Genomic DNA, 24,097 nt, shown 5'->3' with positions numbered 1-24,097 from the left:
TTCTTCTGTCTTCATTATCGGATTAGCAAAAAATAATTGATTYGGTTTTCGCTTGTTTATATTAATCTATGGAAAAACAGAGCTCAAGCACTAGAGGGACTTGTTATTTCAGGAAAGACAGATTCCAGAACAGCCATGTCATTAGCTAATGTTGGACTGCAACCTCCCAGTGTCATTACGCACTTATAGTTTATGCTTTCTGCTACTGGTTTCAAATGTCTTGGGTGTTCCACATGTTTTTTCCAAGGGAATAAGAACAACTGTATCACACTGTAAAATTTTCTTTACAGAAAGTGCATGAGATTTATAATTTATTATGCACAGCATGAAAAGGTCCTCATTGCATATACAAAAAACGACTGTTAGGAATACATGACTGACATTTAGTGAGAAATACTGAATAAAAATTGATAGATCCAGACCAGTGTTGTTCTATATCCCTGAGCAAAGCCACCTGCTAAAATTGCTATAAATTCATTTTTTCCATTAGTAGCCTATGGCAAACTAAAATCCACCTGGAGTTCAAATATACCATAAAAAAATGTTCTAAATTCCACCATCCAAATTTAGCATGTAGTTGAAAGGCTAGTTCACTTCAGTAAAAGCAAAGGCAAATAGCTGAAGGCTTGGTTTAACCATGTCAGGTTTTCGGAATAAAGTTAATCTCAGACAAAGTGAAAATGGTTCAGGTCTTGTTTTTTTGGTTTAGATTYACATTATAGAGTTGGGTTACAGCTATGACAGTGGATCCTAAACTGACCGTTTCTTACGCTCAATAGAGACCAGATCTGAAACATTTGTCTGGAATCCTCTCTGAGATGAATGTTAAAGTTGAGCACTTACAGTTCTTACACAACTGGAAAAATGTGTCCGTACAGAACTTGACTATTGGAGGTTAAAGTTTAAGGAAAGAAACCTCTGGGCATCAGGTATGGCCTATTAATGTGCTTTTTGGTAGTAAACTTTTTGTCAAGCCCTGATATTAAGGTCTTGTAGGTGTTAAATAAACACAGAGTCTATTAAGTAATTCATATAGTAAAGYACAAACTATGAATATTACTTAACATCATGATATAGTAGATGTTTTCTGTTGTCTCTACAAACGGAATCCCTTTACTAATTATTTACAATTAATGCTTAATGCTGAATATGGGCTTATTCTTTGTTCATTTTATATATGCATTCAGGAAGAATCTTTTAAATTAAAAACTGAATATCAATCTCATTTCATATTTGAAAAAAGTTATCAACTTTTTTCAATGTTAATATTAAATTTTAATGTTAATTAAGCTAATTAAATTGCAGGCATGCCAAACTTTAGCCCAAGACCCAAATTAGACCTTCAGCTATGTCCAAGAGTTTGTTTTGGAGCTCTTACAATAAAGACTTGGTCCAAAGAAAATTCAAGTGAATAGAAAAATTCCAATAGACTCCAAAGCTTTCCATAGAATTGGATGGCCCTAAATATATCCACAGCCTTTCAGGTCAAATAATTGCAGTGTGTTCCCTGCAACATTCTGCTTCATGAGATTTAAATTCCACTGAGATTCACTACTTTAACTGCTCAGCAGCTAAGAACCTCTTTCTTCTCTAAAACATGCATTAATGCTTCTGGGACATCAACAGTATTTCTAAACAACAGGAAAGCCTTTAGAAAACATCCTCTTGCAGACATCATCGAGAATATATCACACCGCTCTTTTTCCCTCCTCAGAGGACAGAAGTATTTTGGATGTCTTCATTAAAAAATAAATACGTTTTATCTATTTATTCATATTGTTAAGCTTTTATACAAAGAGAATGTTTTGCCTTTCAGTATTTTGCCTCCTTTTTGTACAAGATGGCTAGAAAGGTATTTACAATAAAAAAAGGTGGTGATCTTATATCTTTACTGAAAAAATACACCATTCCCTAAGATGAGTTTGGATGTTGGTTATATGATGACTTCAGTGATAGTGACATAAACCTACCATGTAACATGGGGTTCAGGCCAGCCAGCCACGGTGCAATGAAATTTGACATTTTGCTTTTCCCAGACAGTGTGAGAACGAGGCTTGATAACAAACTCAGGAGCATGTAAAAGTTTATCTTGATTCAACTTTTTGTGGAATGCCTGAGTATCTTCTAGCTGGAAAAGAAACATTTCATCATAAACCTCAGCACATATTCTATACTCAAAAACATTTTTGGATTATTTTAAGAGCAGAAAAAAAATGTAATATTTATTTTAAAATTGAGATAGACTCACAATGTATTTATCTTACTTGGAGACACGAAACAATATTTTTCATCTTCAAGGTGTTCTTTCAAAATAACTAGATCTGTTTTATTCTAAATAAACTAAATTTCCACATTTAAGTCTTGTTTTTTAATACAGAATCGAAGGTGAAATTGATCTCAAATTCTGATGTTGTCTATACAGCTTTTCTAATACAAAATCACACGCCTAGAGCATCTCTGAGAGATCTGCTCTCAAACCTTTCTTGTTGATGGGCTCTTTCCTCCTCCCAACATAACTGTTTCAACTGTTTGACTGTAATCTAGAGCATGGAAAAACAGTCCTATCTTTGCCCTAACTTTCATATGTATGGAGAATTACAGCTCCCTTAGGGTTACTAAAAAAAGACAGTTTTCAAAATCTTCTGTCTTTTATAAATTACACAATATCTGTTTTTCTTACAATTGTTGTTTCTCACCTCTGAACATGTTCCACTTGTCCTCAACATTGTCCTAAAATGTTAACTACATATTACTGTATCACAGATTCCACAGTTTCCAATACAACTGAATAATTACCTCCTGTTCTAATTACAAGACTTTTGTTAGTACTTTCTAGAACGTCATTTATATTTTTATACAACAGAATCATGGCTTTGACTAACATTAAATTTATGACCTATTATAACTCCCAGATCCTCTAGCACTTTTACGTAGCCAGTTATTCCTTACTTATTTGTTCTTTTTCTTCTGTAATTTCCATTTTATTTATCAGATTTCACCTTCAGACTGTTTCACATTTTTTCAGTATGATTTTAAATTCTAACCTTGTCCTTCAAAGTATTTACAACCTTTCCTACTTGATGTTATGAGCATATTTTGTAAGCACATTGTCAGTTCCTCTGCCCAGAATACTAATAAATTAACTGAATAAAACACGTATGCACTTGTTATATCCTGCCAGTCTGGTCACAATGTATTTGTAACTACTCTCTGAATATTATTTTTAACAAGTTGCACAATAATGTCAAAACTAATCAAAATTAGAGATTCATTTCTAGATATCTTTCACAATTCCCTCCATAACTTACATACTGTGATTCAAATTCTCCGTTAAATATTTTGGACAAAGTTGTTCCCAGTCCATAAAACAGCCATCACCCTCTTATTGAGAAATGTTGCCTAGCAAGTGCCTCATCATTCAGGAAAATGATGCTGTGCCATTTAGATAGGTTTTGGCTCAACAAAATACTGTTCCCCTGTCTCGATCTCCCTCCCTCGCTCCCAGTGTAACTAGAGTTCCCACTGCTTACCCAAGGCACTTTTTTATCCACCTAACAGCAAGGTAAAATTTGACTTTTAGACATTGAAAATACATTTTGCTGTTTACTGTCATTATTGTGGTTGCCACTGGTGTATGTAGACCAGGGCCCTGTTTTGCCAGGCATTTTACAAATATTAAACAAAGGAAGACTCATTTCTATGTTTTTACCGTTTTCTTCAAGGCCACACGTTCAGCAGATTCACGGATTGCTACTTTCCTTGATTTTTTTTCATGATGTTCTTCTTGAGAAGCTGATGTGGCCACTTTGCTCACACTAACTCCTTCACCTTTAGCCAAAAGATTCCTTCTGGCAATATATGCAGCACTTTCTTTGATTCTTTCTTCTTCTGTGTCTGTGATCCCACTGATACTCACTTCACTGAAAGAATTTTTAGAAAGCAGAATCCCATTGGAAAATGATAAAAACACATTCGATTGATGCTGTCTATCAAGTTAGCCCACCACAGTGAATATAAAAGGGCCAATAATCTTTCATAATATATGTCTACTTTGGGGATCATTATCCCATAACAATCTCACACATATTCAAAACAGAAGTATAGAAGGGTACTGCAGAATGATGATTATTTCAATGTCTGAAGTCACGGCCACTTGCAGTGTCTCTCCTGATAAGTATGTCATGCACATTTTCAGTTCAATGATTCTCCTACTATAGTTCTATATCTCTGTTGCTATAGTGACTAGCATAAGGCATACCTTTAGATCTGTCAGGCTTACATTTCAGTTATTGACTTAAGGCCATGGCATTTGTAGTAACAACACCAAAGGGGGCAGGAGATTGTAGCTGCACAACAAAGTCCTCATTTTTGATGTATACAAAATTATCATTATAGTATACCATAAAAGTTCTCTTTGTTCATAGAAAATTCAATCTATTTACATTTTCAGACTGCTTGTTCTTCCAAATGATTTTGAAAAAAATGATTTAATGATTTTTCATTTTTCTATTTCCTTGCAGTATCCCCCTCAGGCTTTCTACAAAGGGAGAGGGACTGTGCAAAGAACTTTTACTTTCAGTGGGTCCAATCCTATTTTCACATGCATATGTGGAAGTACCACTGCAGCTAAATTGTTTTAACACTGTCAGGGCACCATAGCTGTTATAGGAGTGCATACATAATGCAAGTTCTTTGAACTAAGGATAAGTAGTATTATTTTTTCTGCAGAGTTTGGTTATTTTAGGATAATGTAAGATTTCAGAATGAAAAGAGGTTTTATTTAAGTACTTATTAAGTGCCATAGCACTTAAGATATAGCAGCCTCTGTTTATTTCCAGATGTGGTTAAGCTAGCCTCACCATTTTATCGTAACACACTTAACTACTGCTGTATCTGAAAAAGATTAGGAAAAATGTTTTTTTCAGTTTTTTCAAGATTGGTAATATTATGCATTTGATAGCATACTTCAACACTTAGGAAAGTTTGTAGTTAACCCAAAATTAACTGTACAGCCCCTTATCTTTGTGGTACGATGTTAGTTTAGTGAGAAGCAAGATAGTCAAGCAGTGGAATATGCTGCAAAATTAACCACTCATAAAAATTCCTCAGAAGACTAAAAAAACTTATTTAACAGCATAGAGCTTTGACTTCTTTTGTGTTCAGACTTTGTCTTGAACTTTCTGTGTCTCAGGTTACTTTAACAGGAGGATCCTAACAGGCATCAACTGGATGGTTCTCTTCACTTAGACACAGCAGTTGCCCAAACTGAAGCTGCAGAGATAGGACAGAGATTTCTAAAAAACAATTTTGAAAACTCAGTTTAATGAATATGAATGCAGCTACCTATATTCAGTTTAAATGAATCAGCGGCATTTTCTTTTAAAGGCAAGCTGATATTATTTCCTCCTTAATTGTGGTACTTAAGATCTCAGTAACTTAATAGTATGGACCTGATTCTCAAGGCATAAAGCATCTTCTGAGAGCTGATGGCCAAATGAGATCCTAAGACCAACACAGGATTCAACCTATACCTGTACTGTACTGGTCTCTAGATGCTGTTGATCAACAGTATTAAATATTTAGATTTGTTAACAAAAAATCGTTTCTTCCTGTTATAATCTACACAAATCAAAGAGAAAGTTAATATTCTCTGAAATGATTAAAAGTATCAGAAGCAACACACAATGGCATTTAAGAATTGATTCTGCAGACAAATCTCAGGGGTTTCAATGGAAAATACTTATCAGAGACAAAAAGATCAAACCCAAAATGATAAATATAAAATATTATTTGATGGACATCTGCTACCTGTAACTCTGTAACCTAAGGCTGCTTAGATTCATCAGTGGGTGTAGAGAGTTCCATGAGCCATATCCAGTATCAATCATCTTTAGCACTTATGGCATTAAATCAAGTCCTGAGTGTTTTATTGTCTAAAAATCTGGCTAGCTGTCCCTAATTTCATTGCAAGGATTAGGCTAGGTAGTAGATATAGACTGCATATTCTGAAAGAGGGAATTTTTACAGCAGAATTTGAAAGCTCTGAAATAGAATCAAATAATGGAAACAGTGACATAGTGCTGAAGGTCATCCAGCACTGTGACTATCAGCTCTGTTAAACGCATGGAGTGCTGACTTTTATAAATAACTATTCCTTGTAAAAGCTATCTGCTCAGGGGAAACAACACATCAGTTTCACAGGAGAATTTGGGAATGATATATAACATGCACATGGTTGAATCACAGCTGTTATCTTTCAAACAAAAATAATTGTCTGACAGTAATGTGGTATGCAGCTTCCAGTCTTGGCTGTCGTGAACATGGCTTGTAGTCATGAACATGATGCCAATAAAAAAACTAAAACAGACCCCTCACAACCTTTTCAATATCCTGTTGTGTTGGGCACTCTAACAATGATTATATGTCTTTTTCATACTTTTAAACTAATTACAAAAAACTGTTTGGGTCATTCCAGTGGCACAAAACCACAACAACTTTCCAAGCTGCTATGTAGAGAAAGCAAGATTGGCACCAATATTAGTAAGAAGAATAGTTAAAATGATGTAAGAATCTGACAGTATCTTTTAATGTAGGATCCCAAAGCACCATACATACACAGATAAATAAAGCTACACGCCATGACACTGAGTTAGGTATTACTGGATTCATTTTACAAAAAGTAAACTAAAGCAAAGGAAGGTCATGACCTGTTAGGATCACAGGAGCTAATATAAAAGCTAAGACCAAAATCCAGAAGTAATAGCCATCAGTCATGATTTCCAGCTATCGACCAACAGTTTAAATTCTACTGTTGCAGAATCCAGACACAGGAAAAAGGGAGCAACGTTGTGTTTGTCATCAAGGGACACAGATAACAGAGAAATGCAAATCTACTGCCACATAAGCAGACATTCTAGGTGAAGCACATAGGTAGTGAGAAGCCTTGAAACTGTGTTACTGCAAGTTTTCCATGAGATATATTTATTTATTTTTATCATAGAAGATAAAACTGAAACTCCAAAGAAATGGTTTAAAAATGTGACAATGTATGCTTCTGAGTGTGGTTTGGATCAAAGAACAACGAACCTGACACAGAACTGTAGAAACAACTAGTAAAAATGGCCCCAGGATAGAGGGAAGGAATGAATAGAAAAGCTTTTGGTATTATCATAAAAGYAGAATGCTTAAACGGCAAAAGCAATAATGTCTCCCACTAACAAGGTGGAGCTCAGAATTTCATATTAAGGCACACATTCGGATGCACAGCAGAAATGACATTGTTTCTTGTATATTGATTAGGCAGTAGATGTTAGATCACTGACTCCCAGAAACAGCTTAAAAACCTCCCATGAAAACTGCTTTGTTGCAGAAGAAAGACAAATCAAAGAGAGGTTTCTGTTCAACTGCACGTGCACAAGATTTTTTTTTCCTAGTCTCCAATCAGGAGTTAATCTTCTGTGCCACACCCTGGTATGTATTAATCTGAACAAATAACTATCCTTGAACTGTCAGAGGCTTATAATAAATCATTATGCCATGTCCCCAGAAGAGCAGGGGAGACTCCTAGCTTGCGTTGGTTCTAGCTTCCATAYAAAGTTCACATTCAGCTTCACTTAGGACACTGCCGCAGTAAAATGTATTACATCAGTAGCAACCTTGCAACAAATACCACAAAYGCATGAGATTAGTATGAATCATTATGATGGATTTGGGAAATTAATTGGTTTAATTCCAGATTTTTCCTTTGCCAGGACAAACCATTAGCACATTTTTTCAGTATCCCTATGTTTAATGCTTGGTAAGAGACACTGAATTACAGAGCAAGTCTTCAAACCAAATAGTAAGATAAATAATGTGGACAACATCTGGCCAGTTCCCAGGAAATAGGGCACATGACCTACAAGTATATCTTAGTTTCACAGAAAGTGGCCATGTGCATGAAACTAAGGCCAGATATCTAGATATCTGTCCTTGCTTGGGATGCTGCTCAGTGTCTGATTTGGGACCATTCAGTTAACTTCTTGCTGTCTCACCTTTAGATTCAGGAGTGTAAAGAGATGAATGGATTTGTTATTTTATGATTTGTAAATAAAGGATCAGAAATAAGATACCAGACAAAAGGAAAATGAACATACTGTCCTGTGAATATAGGCACTGAGTAGTCCATGGCTTTGTTCTCTTTGTCCTCAGAGACCAAACTCTGTTTTGCTCTCTTTGCTTTGGGACTCATCTTATAGGACTGATCTTCAATCATTATATTGGAATCTTTCAGTCTGAAATAAAAAAGGATATTGTTAAATTCAAAAAGAATACACTGTTAAAAACATTCAGAAAGTAAGATTAAAAAGCTATGAATTTTTGCTCACAATTGAGAAGCAAAAAAATAGTATTTTTAATACCCATGGCTTGAGAGTTATTAAACACATAACCAAATGCACTTTTAACAAACATTATTAAAAACATAACACTGATGTACCTTGATATTACATCTAAGTATAGAGAGTAAACAATATACTTGGTTTGAATGCACATTTCACTGCTCCTTAATTTGGAACTTGAAGAATTTGTACACCCTATTTTGGTAGTTCCTCAAACTGTTTTGTAAGAAAGACAGCAAACTCTCACTGATATTAACTGCAGTATTGATTTCTGAGGTGTTCTCTCCAATAGGAAGTGGAATTCAGTCTAATATTTTCCAGTCCCTGAGAGCACTGAGTAATTTTGAGGATTGTATCTGAATTAGTGACCTCTTCTTTCCCAAATCTAAGTTCTGAAACTATCTGGTCCCCAACCAAAATAATGTTAGTGTGAAAATACATTCAAAGCGATAATGCTTTTAAAACTTTCTATAAAAATCATTGGGCAACATGTTGCTCAGTAGCTGGTGTAGCCATTCCCACTGCTCTCCTGGGGGAGAGCTCCCCCATCCACGGAAAACACAGTTGRGTGAAATAATGTCATTTAATATAGCACAGATAAATGGAGAGAGAATGTAAAGAAAATAAAGCAAAGCAAAAGAAAGACTTCCCCTCCCCGTTACCTTGGGAAAGTTTCTGAAGGCCATCAAACACATCTGAGGCAGTCATAGTTGGGTTCATTTTTAACATGGGTACAAATCATATTAACAGATCTCCAGATACCTTCCTTTCTCTTTCCAAACATGATACAGCATCCATTATTCACAGTTTTATTTCTTAGAACTGGAATAGCCTAACTAGCTGTCAGCCTTCTCTAAGTCCCTGAAGTGTCCTTTCATCTCCAACTCAACAAGGGAAATTTTATGTGAGTCTGCTTTTGGACTGGAGATTTGTCTACATCGCGTAAGCGCACTGCTGTGTACAGCCACCTGAGCAGAATTAGGCACAACATTTCTCAGCAAGGCTTGTTAGCCAGACTATACCACGCTAACATGGCAAACCTTCTTCCAGTACCCCAGGTGGCTGACTGTGATAGCTCTATGCAGTGTGCCCTAAACATATCCATAATCATTAAGACTCATACTAGCATTCGACCCCTTACATGTGTAATGTAAGACTGCAGGTATACACCTGGGCTGATGTTTTCTTTAGGCTGCAGTTCTGCAAAAGTACCAAGCTCCAGAGGTGGCACTAACACAAGTCTTACAAGGAAGATTATTTAATTTCTAAAATATATATTAATAMTCCATCCATGTGGGACTACGTGTGTAAGATCATACAACTCCAATTTTATTCTTCCATCTCTCTCTCCTTCATTTATTTATGCCTGTTCCTTTGCTCAGCCTGAGTACTCTTCCTGTATCCCAGCTCCTGTTAAATCAGTCTCCCATCCCCTAGCTTTCTAAATGACTTTCTTGCTTTCATCTATTCTCCTTCTCCCTCCAGTTCCCTTATATTTCCTCCTGCATCTTGATGAAGGCAGAGTTACTGAATCACACTGAATCTGCACCAGAGAAGGCAGAGTTGCTGAATGCCTTTACTGCTAAGGGCAGGCCTCTGGAATCCCACAGCCTGGAGACAAGAAAGTCTGAAGAAAGGAAGATTTTCACCTGCTGAAGGAGGACTGGGTTAGAGATCATTTAARCAAACCTGACACCCACAAATCCATGGGCCCCTATGGGATGCACTCACGAGTGCTCTTATTGCTGTTATTGTTACTGTGGATGTTATTGTTAGGCCACTCTCCATCATCTTTGAAATGTCATAGAGAACAGGAGAGGTGCCTGAGGACTGGAAGAAAGTCAGTGTCACTCCAGTCTTCAAAAAGAGCAAGAAGGAGGACCTAGGAAATTACAGGCCAGGCAGCCTCACCTCCATCCCTGGAAAGGTGATGGAACAGCCCATTCTGGATGTCACCTCCAGGCATATGGAGGAAAAGAAGGTGATCAGGAGTAGTCAGCATGGATTCACCAAGGGAAAATCCTGCTYAACCCATCTGATAGCCTTCTSTGATGGAATGACTGGCTGGGTAGATGAGGKAAGAGCAGTGGACGTTGTGTACCTTGACTTCAGCAAGGCTTTCAACACTGTCTCCCATAACATCCTCATAGGTAAGCTCAGGAAGTGCAGGACAGATGAGTGGACAGTGAGGCGGATTGAGAAATGGCTGAAAGGCAGAACTCAGAGGGCTGTCATCAACCATGCAGTCTAGTTGGAGGCCCGTAGCTAGCAGTGTCCTCCAGGAGTCAGTACTGGGTCCAGTCTTGTTTAACTTATTCATCAATGACCTGGATGAAGGGACAAAGTGTCTCCTCAGCAAATCTGCTGATGATAYCAAGCTGGGAGGAGTGGCTGATACACCCACCAGAGGGCTGTGCTGYCATTCAGAGAGACCTGGAGAAGCTGGAGAGTTGGGCAGAGAGGAACCTCACGAAGTTCAACAAGAGCAAGTGCAAGGTCCTGCATCTAGGGAGGAATAACCCCACGCACCAGTTCAGGTTGAGAGATAACCTGCTGGAAAGCAGCTCTGCAGAGAACAACCTGGGCATGCTGGTGGACAAATTAACCATGAGCCAGCAATATGCCCTTGTAGCCAAGAAGGCCAATGGTATCCTGGGGTGCATTAGGAAGACCATTGTCAGCAGGTCGAGGGAGGTGATCCTGCCCTTGTATTCAGCCTTGGAGAGGCCTCATCTCGAGTACCGTGTCCAATTTTGGGCTCCCCAGTACAAAAGGATACAGAACTACTGGAAAGAGTCCAGCAYAGGGCTACAAAGATGATTAGAGGACTGAAGCCTTTCCTCTTATGAGGAAAGGCTGCAAGAGCTGGGCTTGTTTAGCCTGGAGGAAGAAGACTGAGAGGGGATCTTATCAATATCTACAAATATCTTAAGGAAGGATGTCAAGAGAAKGGGGCCTGATTCTTTTCAGTGATGCTAAGCAACAGCACAAGAGGCAACGGGCACAAATTGAAGCACAGGAAGTTCTGTCTGAACACRAGGAAGAACTTCACTGTGAGAGTGACAGAGCAYTAGAACAAGTTGCCTGGAGAGGTTGTGGAGTCTCCTTCTCTGGAGATATTCAAGGCCCGCCTGGACACGATCCTGTGCAACGTGCTCTAGGTGACCTTTCTAGAGCAGGGGAGTGGGACGAGATGATCTCCAGAAGTCCCTTCCAACCTCAACCATTCTGTGATTCTGTGATCTAAACTTCATATCTACTCCTGCCTCAGGCCTTCAGCCCTAATATCTCTGTTCTGCCATTCTCAGCACTGTCATTAAGAATTTCCCTTCCTTTCTGCCAAGTCCCATTCTCATTAGACACGACTATATTTGGCTTGCCTCAGCATTGCASTGAGGTAGCCATCTCTTTCGTGCTTCCTGGGTGCCTGCGTTGCAGCAACTGTCACTCTACACACAGCACCACAGCCAAGAAACACTCCATACCCAAGGGAAAGCAAACGTGCACCAGTTCTTCCTTCCTCCTCATCCTGAAATGAAACTACATTGAGATAGGGTCTACGGCACACACTGCACAACTAGAAATCAGGCTATACCATGGCTACCCATCGCAGGCAGTGATGGGTAAGTCGAAGCACATCCTGAGTCTATAGGAGAGAGAAGCTTTTTGCTCTTGGGTATGATGCCAGGCACTGCCTAAAGACAGCCAGGAAGGGAGTCCAAAGGAAGTGGAGCCAGTTCTAGAGACAGAAATCCAAGCATAAAACACTTAGGAACAGCCTAAGCAGAGTAATAAGGAAAGGGAAGAGATAGTGCGAAGCAGGATATACAAGGGCATCAYTCCTAGGTTTGGGAATGATATTGTACGATCACTACATCCAACCACAAATGCATTGAGACACATCAAGTAAGTGGGGAGAAACATTAAACACAAAGTATTTTAATTAGTTTTCATAAATGAACAATGTTTTGTAAAGAACTGAAGTTCTTAGTTGATGATTTTTATTCTTGTTCTATTTTAAAATGGGACAAAACAGGAATTCTGAATCTGAATGCCTTCAAATTTCCATGTRGTTTCAAACTGAATTCTTTAGGAATCCATTTGATTCCTGGTTGTTTCCAGATCTAGAAGAATCACAGCATCATTTGGACCTCAGTCTAAATGTTAAGAAATTTCTATTTTCATGGAAGTAGACTAAACATGGTAAAAATCTCAGTTCAGCTGTTTTCAGTACTATTAAATCCAAGCMTGCTCTTCATTCCTAAAGCAGAACTTGGATGACAAATCAATATTGAATATTACTTTCTTGACTAGCACCTAGTTTTTCAGCTTTCCAGATTATACAGCCATTTAGGGAATTAATAGAGAGTCTRTATAGCAGATTCTTTCACCCTCAGCCTTTTGTTGCTATCTTTTCTACATGTTTTCTCTTTAAGAGAGCTTTAACTCTAAAATTATTTGAAAAGGAGAAAATAAATTGTTCCAGTCTCCATTTTTTATTAAACACTCCAAATATTTGAACCTGAATCTCTCTCTCTCTCTTTTTTTTTTTTTTCTTTTTATTCCTTCCATAGCTTGCATTATTGAAAAGTCACCCAAATTCTTCAGTTTAATGCCATGGATCTCCACCTCAATGGAGCCTCTGAAACAGAAATAGAATCGAGACTTTCACATTTTGCTGCAACCACCTAGAAAGCTCTAATTATTTTCTGTATTCCTGGATCCTTCATGTTATTGCATTCTTTGGCTAACACAACGATCAGCCATTGTGTATGTGCCCAGGACCAGAAAAGTACCTTTCTATACACCTTTTTCTCTCTTTTTCTTTCTCTYGAAGGGGCAGCTACAGTAAGAGTTTTTGTGCTCTCTTCTAAGAACAAGGAATATTCCCAATACTTTCCAGCGGTATGTAAKAGAGAGCACCCAGCTATCAGGAATACAGATGGTGACTGTGAATCAAATAATGGATCCATGTGGATCCCATAACAATCTGTTGTTCTCAGACAGCCTGACCAGTTTACCTCAATAACCAGTGACCTGGTTACTCAATGACCAGTTTACCTCTTTCCAAAATGTGACCAAACTAAGCAAGACCATCATGAGAACAGTTATATTAGGTAAGTCCAAGGGTGCTTTTAGACCAGTTTCCTTTTGCAGCAATGGGCAAGAACAAGTAAAAAGAGGGCGTGTGAAGAAAAAAATATTTCCCTTGATAAATCCTTCCAGTTTCAAGCAAGGGCCTAGGGACAACCTGAGCTACAGGCTTCATCCTGATCACATATTTAATAGCCACTATTGGACCTACTCATTTTTTTGAATGGTCACAATATGCTCTAGTAGTGAGCTTACAGTTTATTTATTTATGAAGAGGGTACTTTCTTTTGAACTTATTTTAAATCTGCTACCTCATAATTTCTTTYATGCTCACCTGCTGCTGTGTGCAAAAAACAGTAAATTGTTTCCTATTCACCTTCTTGCACATTTTTCACTACATCTACAAATTTGCTTCCCTTCCAAGGTCCTAGTATCTTAGCCTCTCTAAAAGGAAGGTATTCCAGGCCTCCAGCAACCCTCCTGGCTGGTCTCTGATCCTTTCTAGTTTCAGATTGTCCTTTTTGGCTGAGATGATCAGAGTTGCGCCCAGTATTGCAGCTACGAGCATACCTTAGATTAATGCACTGACAGAGTATTCTTTGTTTTATTTTCACTTTCTTTCACATCTTTTACTAAATTTCTAACTGCTTTGTGATCACATCAGAGCATCCAGCAGGTTTTTTCAGAGAACTATCCAGAGTAACTCCAGAAWTCTTTTCAAAATTGTGCTGCATAAACGCAGAGCTAGACCAAATACATTTGAAGTGGTTGAAAATGTTTCTCCTTTCCAAATCCTCATATCAGTTGCTTCCACGCAGGGTGACCTTTATGGAGGCTAGTATGAATGCATATTCAAATGAGCTGAGCTGTTGCATACGAAAGCAAATTGGCCATTACTTTTACCACGAGGTTTATTTTCCTATGTTCATTGTCTGTCATTCCTACTTCTTCCTGTGCAATATGAAACCCAAATCCTGCCTACAGTCATTATTTAGGTCRCCTAAAGAAGGACTCTACTTTCTTGAACCAGATTCTAAAATCTTGCCCTTTATTTTAAAATGTTCCAACCTTTTACCTGATATGTGGAACAGAATCTCCCCAGAGGAGAGCGGAGCAGCTATTAGTGCTCTCCAATTTCACAGGGAGGAATGGTACCATGACCTTTTAACAGCTTTCAGCCTCATTTGATCTGCCCAGCTAGCGTATGTATGTTTTTTCCAGGTCGGATACTATCTGTACTGCCTTATCAAGGTTGGTGACCCACGCTCAGCATTCTCATTTCTTGGTGGTTTTCAGCATGTTAAAATACAATGTCAGCATTTTCTTAATCTCCCAATTGTTACTGAATTTATGAAGTGAAATGGGAGTGGGATGACTATCTACAGGAATAAATATCGTCCCATAGAGATGTAAAATACAGACAGCCGTTACATTRCTATTAACTTTTCACAGAATCACAGAATCACAGAACTGRTAAGATTGGAAGGGACCTCTGGAGATCATCTAGTCCAGCCCCCTCCTCAAGCAGGGTCACCTACAGCATGTTAGACAGGGTTGCATCCAGGCGGGCTTTGAATTATCTCCAGAGAAGGAGACTCCACAACCTCTCTGGGCAACCTGTTCCAGTGCTCTGCCACTCTCACAGTGAAGAAATTCCCCCTCACATTCAGGTGGAACTTCCTGTGGTTCAGTTTTTGCACATTGCCTCTTGTCCTTTCGCATGGGACAACTGAAAAGAGTTTAGCCCTATCCCCTTGACACCCTCCCTTCAGGTACTTATACACATTGATAAGATAAATCAAGATTTCTCCTCCAGTCCAATAGGGGACTTAAATGTAACATCATCRTGCAGGGCCTCTGAATCTCCCAAGCAAAGATTTTGCTTTGATGTCATATTCTCAGAAATAAATCTCCTTAGTCTGTTGGCAGTGCCCTAGTTTCTCTGCCTGAAGGGGCAGGCTTCCCACCCTGCACAAAGGAAGCCTGCACGCAGCTGATGTAGAAAGGTGCTCTACGAACAGACCACAGTGTCCTAATCCTTAGTTATTCAGCTCCAATACAAGAAGGCATCTGGAAGCTCATTTACAYATCTGGAAGATCACATATCCTGTCCTTAGCAAGCTTTTGTTATTTTTTCACACTTTATTCTGGCAACAGAAAGGAATGAATTTGGTGCACACAATGATAGTCCCAGCTSTGCCTGCCGGAGGTGCTCCATTAGCTAAGATGCATTTTCCAGCTCTGTTTCCAGCTGCTTCTTGTCTAATTTGCAATAACTGAACTTAGACACTTGAAAGAGGAGAGAGAGCATCGGCAAACCAAGCATAGAGAAAAAAAGAAAAAGTACTTTCACAAGAGAGCTCTTTAAAGCCAGCTTCTAAAGATGAGGAGCACTCTCCTGTGACTACATTCAAGATGCTGACAGATTTGTCACAGGCCCAGGCAATATTGCTAGCAACAATCACACTGTTCCCTAACACAGCTTCTATCAATCATCAAAAAAATTTTTAAAGGGTAATTACTTCTATGAAGTAGGGCTCATTAAAACAATTTCCATGCTTCTGTGGGACATTTGCTTTTCCTGTTTCTTTTAAATCCACACCCATAGTAAACCAAAGGACGAGCAGTGCCAATAGGGATCTCAAGATCATGCATTTCCCTTCTCATGTTTCTTACAGCCTTAAAGTGTATTTTTTACTCAGCCCCATCCTGATCCTAGCTGCAATATTTTACTTGGAACAGCTTTCATTCTTACTATCTGGCAGGCTGATTAATTCAAGGTTAATAAGACACCTCTGCTTAGTTTGCCTGAATCATGTCCTTGTCTTGTTTGCCTTTTTCCCTGGCCTACAGATAAGCATAAATGCCTGAATTACATCAATAACCTGCATTTTCTCTCTAAGCAACTTGCTGGCAGATAAACAGTCTGTGACACAATTAGCTTTAGATGCGATTAGCAGCTGCTCTCAACCAGGAAAATACYGCATGGAAAAGCAATGAAAGTTTGAGCATAGGCTTCAGTTCCTGAACTTTCAAGGGAAGASGGAAGTGGGTTTCTAGCACTCCCATTTGACAGGCCAGTAGCGTTATAAGCAGATCTGGCAGACCTGCCTCAAAGCTTCTCGGAAGAGTATGGAAAATTGAACAATGCCATCACAAGAAGGCAGAACTGGGCCTGACTCTGCCGCAGGAATGGGAGACAGAAAAGCAAGGGGCATCGCTGGGGCAGCACCGTACCGAGAAGCCAATGTGCCTGCACTCACAGCTGCCGGAGATGGCCAGGCCAGAGGACGAGGCACCTCAACCGCTGTTTCTGCGAGAGAGCTGCTACTCCTCCCCTAAACGCTGTGTGTTGCTTAGTGGGGGGAGCAACCCTAACTTCACATGTCTCAGCAGAGGCAAAACGAGCAGCTATGGCTGGAGACTGTCCTGTGAGCTGGTACTGAGGGCTAGATGTAAAGTGGCAAACTTTACCTGATAAGATTTTCTTTCCTTTATGAGCCAGGCTTTTACAGCTTTGGCAAACTGTAATTGCGAAAGCTGAAATCCTCCATACTTGCTCTTGATTTTGGCAGCTTTCATTCCTTTCATTTTACTTCTTTGAGCAGCCATGGTCTGACAAGTAGACTTGAAATGGGGAAAAGGACAGCTCATTTCCAAATAAGCCTTTTCTGTGCTCATGATAAAGCAAGCTCCAGCCCCTTCAAGCTGTCAATTCTCTGAACGTCCCAAGTAAATTTTCTGCTCAGGTGAGGCTCCACTCTCAGAGCATCAAGATCAGAACAAGATCTTGCAGATTGCCTAGTTCTCCCAGGATAAATTCCTTACATCACTCTAACTGAATATCAACCCTGTCCATATATGAACGTTCTTTTCTGTAAGGTGAAAGAAAAGGATGAGACTTAAATTCTCTAAGGACAGTGAAGTCTAATAGAAGCTACATTAGATTATAAAAACAAGTGACTTGTTGAATAGTGTATTTTTCACATGGGACTTAACAGACTATCCACAATTCTATATTCATTATACACAAATGTAGATTTGGATTTAAAATCCACTATTGTGCAATAATCAAGATTAGATTATTCTACTTTTTGAAGATTGAAAGTGTTTGAAGAAATTATTTAATTTTTTTAAATACTATTCCTTTCATAAAGATGAAATAAGAAAGTCTTTGATTTGCCAGAAACAAATTTGTTTTTGTAAGACTTTTCATCACCATATTGTATCTTGAAGTGTTTTGGGTGTGGGAAGATAGTATGAGCCTGAAAGAATAACTTTGCATTTACACCATAATTAGCAATACAGTATTTATTCTACTTCTACCTCTTGCAAAATGTACCAACATCAGCACTAAGCAGATCCTTTAAAAACCAAGTAAATATAAACTGAAGAGGACAAATTAACCATAAACTTAAACCGAATACTTAGTTTATCATTCAGAACCATATTCTCCCATGTACTAGTTATGTTTTGTGCAAAAGAGATTTACATCTGGTAGATCTACTCTCCTGAGTACTTCCACAGCAGCATTGAATTTCCCTCATCTCCAGCACAAGGACAAGCTCACAGAAAATAAGAAGTTATTGCTGAGATATTCTTACCTGTGACTGCCAGAACAGTATGTGAGATCTGTTGGCAACTACTGTGAGGTTAGAAAGTAGCACAAAATGCTACTTTAAAATAAAAGCTATTATCTCAAAAAAAACCCTTCAGAAAACTTGGAAATGTTGTATGTTCTCTCCCAGTACAACTTCAGTGCACTGAGCAATTTTATTTCCTTTGATATTACTTTGCTGAGGTTAGAGTTTTTCGTGAGAAGATAGGTGTTTCAGAAGAAACTTATCTGACAACAAGAGTCACTGAACTGTTTGTAACTCGGTCTTAAAAGCAATTATCTTCACAATCATTTTTTTCAATTTCAAGAAACGTTTCAATTTCTTACAGGAATGTTCAGAATTTTCTACAAGAAGAGTGAGAGTTAGGGCTAGTGATGGATGCATGGCTGCATCACCAGAGCACAGCAGCAATTTGGGATACCTTCTCTTCGTGGGCGCTCTTTAGAAACCTAACACTCAGTCCCACCATCTCCAGCTGGTGTCCCTGCATCAGCAGATTATAGGATGAGCCTCACTTGCTATTCCACTCAGTTGTTAATTATCTACACAAGTGAGATAAGTTCAACAGCAAAGACTGAATACTATCCAGCTGAAGATAGACAAGTAGTGAAGTCATTCATCTGAGCTCAGAGGTTCAAATTCTTGAACAGATGCTCACAGATAGAGACTTGATCCTGAACTTCATGGAAGCTAAATGAAGGCTGTAAACATGAAGCATTGCTTGCTGTGGCACAGGTAGTCTTTTTCTCAGTGATTTTGGCCAAAATTACATCTTTATCCTTCAAGGATCTTTAGTTTCCAAAATACACATTTTCTGGTGGAAAAGGCTTGATTGATTCTGCTGATAATACTCTAAATTTTATATTAATATATCAGAGAGCAGATGGTTTTGGCTATAATTAGCTGATTGTTTCTTCTATTGCTAACAACTACTCTAATCTTACTTTAATGCTACCCTAATTTCTATAAACCTTTGAGATTCATAAAAGTAATAGGAAGCTATGATATCTAATATATCAGTGTATACAGATGTAACTGTTCAAGCAATATTTCATCATCTTGTTTAAATGAAAACAGCATAGCTATTCTTCTAGTGCAAGAACACTTCACAGTATTCTTGCTTTGAAAATAGTATGCCTCAATCAATTTACAGAGAAAAAAACTCAATTTCTTGAGGAAACCATTATGCCAAAGAAAAATTGTTTAACGTTATATGGACATGTCAGCTTAAACTTGTATCAACAGTCCTAATTTCTTCTACTGTTCCAACCTGACCAGATAAGAGACAATTCCAAAATGAAAGCCATCTCAGCACTGTTTATTAGCTTGAGATGTGCTGATACGGCTAAACAACTTCAGATGATATTTGGCTCATGACTAATTGGTTTGGAGCATAGACATGCTCCAACAAGCTGAGCTAACCAGAGCTCTTCCTAGTCCCAGAACCAAATGAAAACACTAAGTCTGAAAAACATATTAACACCAAGTTACAGAGCTTATTTCTGCTTGGTAGAGGAGCGTTTTGCCATTGATTTCAATGGGAGATCATGGGCAAACTGTTCTGGAATATTGTTTCAAAGATAGATTTACTTACCCAAGACTGTAGGCTTCAGCTCCCAGTCTATAGGCTGCAGCCAGCTTATTGACTGATTCAGATCCATGACTATAGGCAGCTGAGCTCCTACTGAGAGATTCAGAGTCAAGACTGTAGGCAGCAGATCGTTTGCTCTGTGCGGTAGAGTGATGGTCATAGGCTGTAGATCCATAGCTGTAGGCTGCCGACTCAAGGGCATGGGCTGAAGAGTCATGACTATACGCTGCTGAAGACTCAAGGCTGTAGTCTGCTGCAGATGCATGGCGATAGGCAGCAGAGCCTCTACTGTAAGCCGTAGATCCTTGAGCATAGACAGCAGATTTGCTTTTTGCTTCCTTTTGGTACTGGCTTACAGTGGACTGCAGTGCTTTGTGGCGGTATGCACGGTCATAATGCTCATGGTGTCTTTGATAGAAAGGTAAAGACATCATGAGTGTCTTGTAATTTAGCTTTTACTGCGCTTTTCTGAATATAAAAATAACAGGATAGTGTCTGAAAGAGAACAGATCAAACAGATGAAGACTGAAGTCAAAGAGATTTCTGAGTTAGCATACATATAATGCAAAACTTAACAAAAGCTAATAAAAAATAAAACTTTAAAAGTCAAATACAACAAATACAAGGTTATGGTGCTTCTTAGACTTTAAGTTAGATTCCTATTTAGGTTTCAAGAAGCTCATATAGCATTTGTCAGGAGCAGAAAACCTCACACTACTGTGTCTGCTTATTTGTAGTTTACTGTGGTCTCCCAGTTATTGCAAACTACTGAAGTTTTATGCGCTCAACTTCTGCAGTCATTACCGCCAACTAATGAAATTTTATGTATTCAGCTTATTCAGAGATAATGAAAATATTTTTGTTAAGTGAAAATATACAAACATTTCAATCATTTTAGCAATTCAATTTTCAGATATCTTTTAATATTCAGTTTAATATTTTAAGAGTGACTTAAAAGCAGTAGGATTGAGAAGGATGTCACTGTTGGGGTAAACATATTATTATTTTCTATTTGATGCTAGACATTCATTTAAAAGGGTTTAGCATACTTTTACAGTTCAATCAGGAATACAGTCTGTATGCACTGATTAAAGTACTATCAAGTTTATCAGTCCGAACAACCCTCTTTTTAACCTAGAAATGCATGTTCAAAATCTTCAAGAAGCTTCCTCCAGGTGGTATCCCCATTTGGGTTTTACTTTGCACAGTCATCAATAGATTATCTTGCAGTGTCTCATATTAGGAAATTTGATTGGATGAGAGGTAGTTCTCCTTTCAAAATGCAGGAAGGATTCCCCTTTGGCTTCTTAACTGGCAATCCAATCTTTATTTTGTTATTCTTTTGTTTTGCTGTTGTTGTTAAAGCCAGTATCTTCCTCTCTGACATGAAAATTTGTCTATGCTAATTCCATTTATAATAATAACATAATAACATTTCTTTCTCCTATTGGTGATTAGGCTTACAAGATGGATGGGACTTTCAGTGAAGAGGCCACATGACTATGAACAGAAATGAGCTACAGTAAAGGAACTTTTAGGAAAGTATAGAGAAGATCCAAAAACAATAGAGAGAGGTGCTGTTGCTGTTTTTTTGCATCAGTCACAACAATATGGAACTTGTTCTACATCTGTTTTTATTCATGCTAATGAAACTGCTTATCTGATATTGTGATATAAAACACATTTAAAGAGCTAGCGTATAATTTGCATTTCATGGAAATTAAGAATTTTGTCCCTAGTCTTTATGCTGCTAAGATTTCAACTTTAATAGTTGGTTCTGGTAGAAATTCAAACAATTTCAGTCTATTTTCTTTGATGATTAATCAGTACTCCTGCAGACTAAGATAAATTATTTATATATATATATATATATATAAAAAAAACAGTTTTGACTTTAATAAATTTCAGGACTCACTCAAGCTCCATGAACTGCTTTTTGACTGATAATAGAGCTGATCTCTCAGTTTGCAGAAAGTTAACAGTAAATGGAGAAATTATTCAGAAGTCCTTAAGTATATAAAAGAAGTTGCTGATAACCTGACCATAGCAGATCTATGAATTCAAGGAGACCAGTTTATCTATTTACTCTATCTTTACCTGAAGAAGGATGAGGAACAGGAGAAAGCGTTAGTCCATTGTTCTCTGTGATGAAAACTAATGCTTCACTTTAATTCCCTTATTTCTCCTAATCGCACTTTTGCACATAAGTCTAGCAAACTCAATGAGTCTGTAAAGAATCCTTTTTTCTAACATCTATCTATATTTTGTGTATTTTTTTGTTTCACTTTGTTGGCTTCCAGTAGTATGCAGTTCCTCTTAATTTCCCTATGTTTATAACTTTTCTCCATTTTTCTTCATCACTTTCTCTACCAGCTCCACAGAGTTAGGTTTAAGGACTGTAAGCCAGTGTGATGCCTGCTAAGCAAAATTAAATCCTACAAATGATTCATTCTACACACAGAAAGGAAAAGAACACGAGCACATTCTATTTTCCTTTTGTAAAGCACTACAATTGCTTCTCTTCATCTTCACCAGCTTTTTTTTTTTTGCAAGAGTGGGTAAATTCATCATGGATACTAACAGCTACATTGCTAACAGCCATACAGTCTCTGTGGCTCAGGAATTTCCACAACTTAAGTCTTCAAAGTAAGGAAACTGATCCAAAAGCAGAAAGCAGTGCATGTATTGTATATTAAAGATAAGTTAAATGAGGCATTTCTATTTATATATTACAAGGGCAAAGAAGAATCAGTGGATTTAAAGTCAATATATTTAAAATGTATAAAGGTAATCTTTTTCTTCCAACCACAAAAGCTCTGCACCTCACTATTGCTCCAAAAAACTACAAGTAGGGTTCACAAAAGGATTATGCATTTATATAAGTAAGAGCTAAGACACTAAAGTATGAGCTGAACATGAAGCCAACTCCCCTGGTTCAAATCAAAGGCCAACTGTTACTCATGTGATATCAGAGGAAACTCTTTTCATAGATATTTTTACACTATGAGTGTTTTGTATTTCCTCTGAGACATCTAGCATAGTTCACTGGTAAGGATCAGCTACACTAGTCTGATCAGATATAGGTATACATTTTTGGAAATGACAAGAAACTCTGAACCTTCAAAGGATTTTGCTCCCATTCAAAGTACTGTCTGATTATGGAATTGGCTCCCATCAAGTTTTATATAAATTCATACTATCTGTACCTATTGCTGTGTTGTCCACTAGTCAGCCCCCTTAATATAAAGGTAGCACTCCCTCTTGAGATCTGTGTAGGTTTTCATATTTGCAGAGCCTGGCTTAAAAATGTTAGTGGCCTTAACTACTTGCAAGTTCATTTTTTGGAGCCATTGTTACCAGCTATTGGACTGAATTTTCAAAATGACAACTAAGCAGGCAGACAGTTCTGTACTTGTTTGTAGGCTGTAAATACATGTTATAGGACATGATTTTATGGGCATTATCTCTTGCACTGTTTTGCAGTCCGTGTAATTCTTTAAAAAACTAATCAATCTGTTAGTGAAAATAGTGAGATAGAAAATAGAAAAAAAAAAACAGAAAAGCTTATAAGCAGAAAAAAAGTAAGATTTCCTTCAGTTCAGTCAATACCATTTCATTTGCTTTACAAATCACAAGACACCCCATTTACACGTTCCCTAAGCCAAAGAACTAATACAACCGAGTCCTCCTATATCTCAGTAGCTCAGGCTTCATTTGAGAGTATTGTAACAATCTGCAAGGATAGCTGAGTTGATAGTAAGTGAACTCATGCACTATTTTGCTTTGTCTCAACCTTCAGATTTCTTCAATTCAGTTCCACAACTCCCTCAAGCAACTGCTGAGTTGAGAAGATTACTGGGAGCTATTATCAATTTGGCACTACAGATTCAAAATAAAAATAGCCAAACATGGACATTCTTCTGTTGTAAAGGAACACTTACCAGGACCAAACGAACAGTAACAAGCGGGATAGTTCTGAAGTGGACAAAAAACAGAAAAACACAGCAAAGGCCAATCCAGCAAAGAGGTAGTCAGGACCAGGGCTAAGGACTGGACTAGACTTTAAGGTCCAGAATAAAAATAATGCTTGTAGTCAGTGGAATGCCAGAGCCCCCGTCCAGACCTTTTATGGCCAGGAAGCTGTTAAATATAGCATCGAAGAGGGAGAGAGACAGAGACAGATAAAGACACCCTGTGCTGTCACTATGCAAACACATGATGACAACAGCTTCAAACTCAGTTCTCCCGTTTAAGTATCTTTATTGCATTCAGTATAAAATCTGCATTCTAATCCATAATTATTGATAGGATTTTTTCTCAGTTATGTCAGATTTAGGAGAGAAAAAAGAAAATGTAATGCGTCATGAACCAGAAGTAGGAAAGATCCATCTCTACTTTGACCTTGCCATGGTGCA

General features: G+C 38.1%; 1 protein-coding gene across 4 annotated transcripts in view; it reads right to left on the bottom strand.

The window, feature by feature from the left end:
• Positions 1-23,739, bottom strand: part of MYOM1 (myomesin 1) — an 84,007-nt gene extending 60,268 nt beyond the window's left edge. For 2 of the 4 annotated variants that reach the window (XM_085319322.1, XM_085319325.1), the window contains exons 1-5: positions 23,624-23,739; positions 19,686-20,177; positions 8,136-8,273; positions 3,710-3,920; positions 1,971-2,128 (exon numbers count right to left, since the gene is read on the bottom strand). In XM_085319322.1, the coding sequence (XP_085175448.1) occupies positions 1,971-2,128; positions 3,710-3,920; positions 8,136-8,273; positions 19,686-20,116 (938 nt within the window). In that variant the 5' untranslated portion in view covers positions 20,117-20,177; positions 23,624-23,739. The remainder of the gene's footprint in view (positions 1-1,970; positions 2,129-3,709; positions 3,921-8,135; positions 8,274-19,685; positions 20,178-23,623) is intronic. The other 2 variants (XM_085319323.1, XM_085319324.1) reach the window with 1 other exon arrangement.
• Between the last annotated feature and the right edge of the window lie 358 nt (positions 23,740-24,097).

This window comes from Rhea americana, unplaced genomic scaffold (assembly GCF_003343005.1).
Source record: "Rhea americana isolate MKP2758 unplaced genomic scaffold, rheAme1 scaffold_58, whole genome shotgun sequence".
NCBI lineage: Eukaryota > Metazoa > Chordata > Aves > Rheiformes > Rheidae > Rhea > Rhea americana.
Note: the sequence above shows the minus strand (reverse complement) of the source record. Positions and strands in the feature narration are given on the sequence as shown.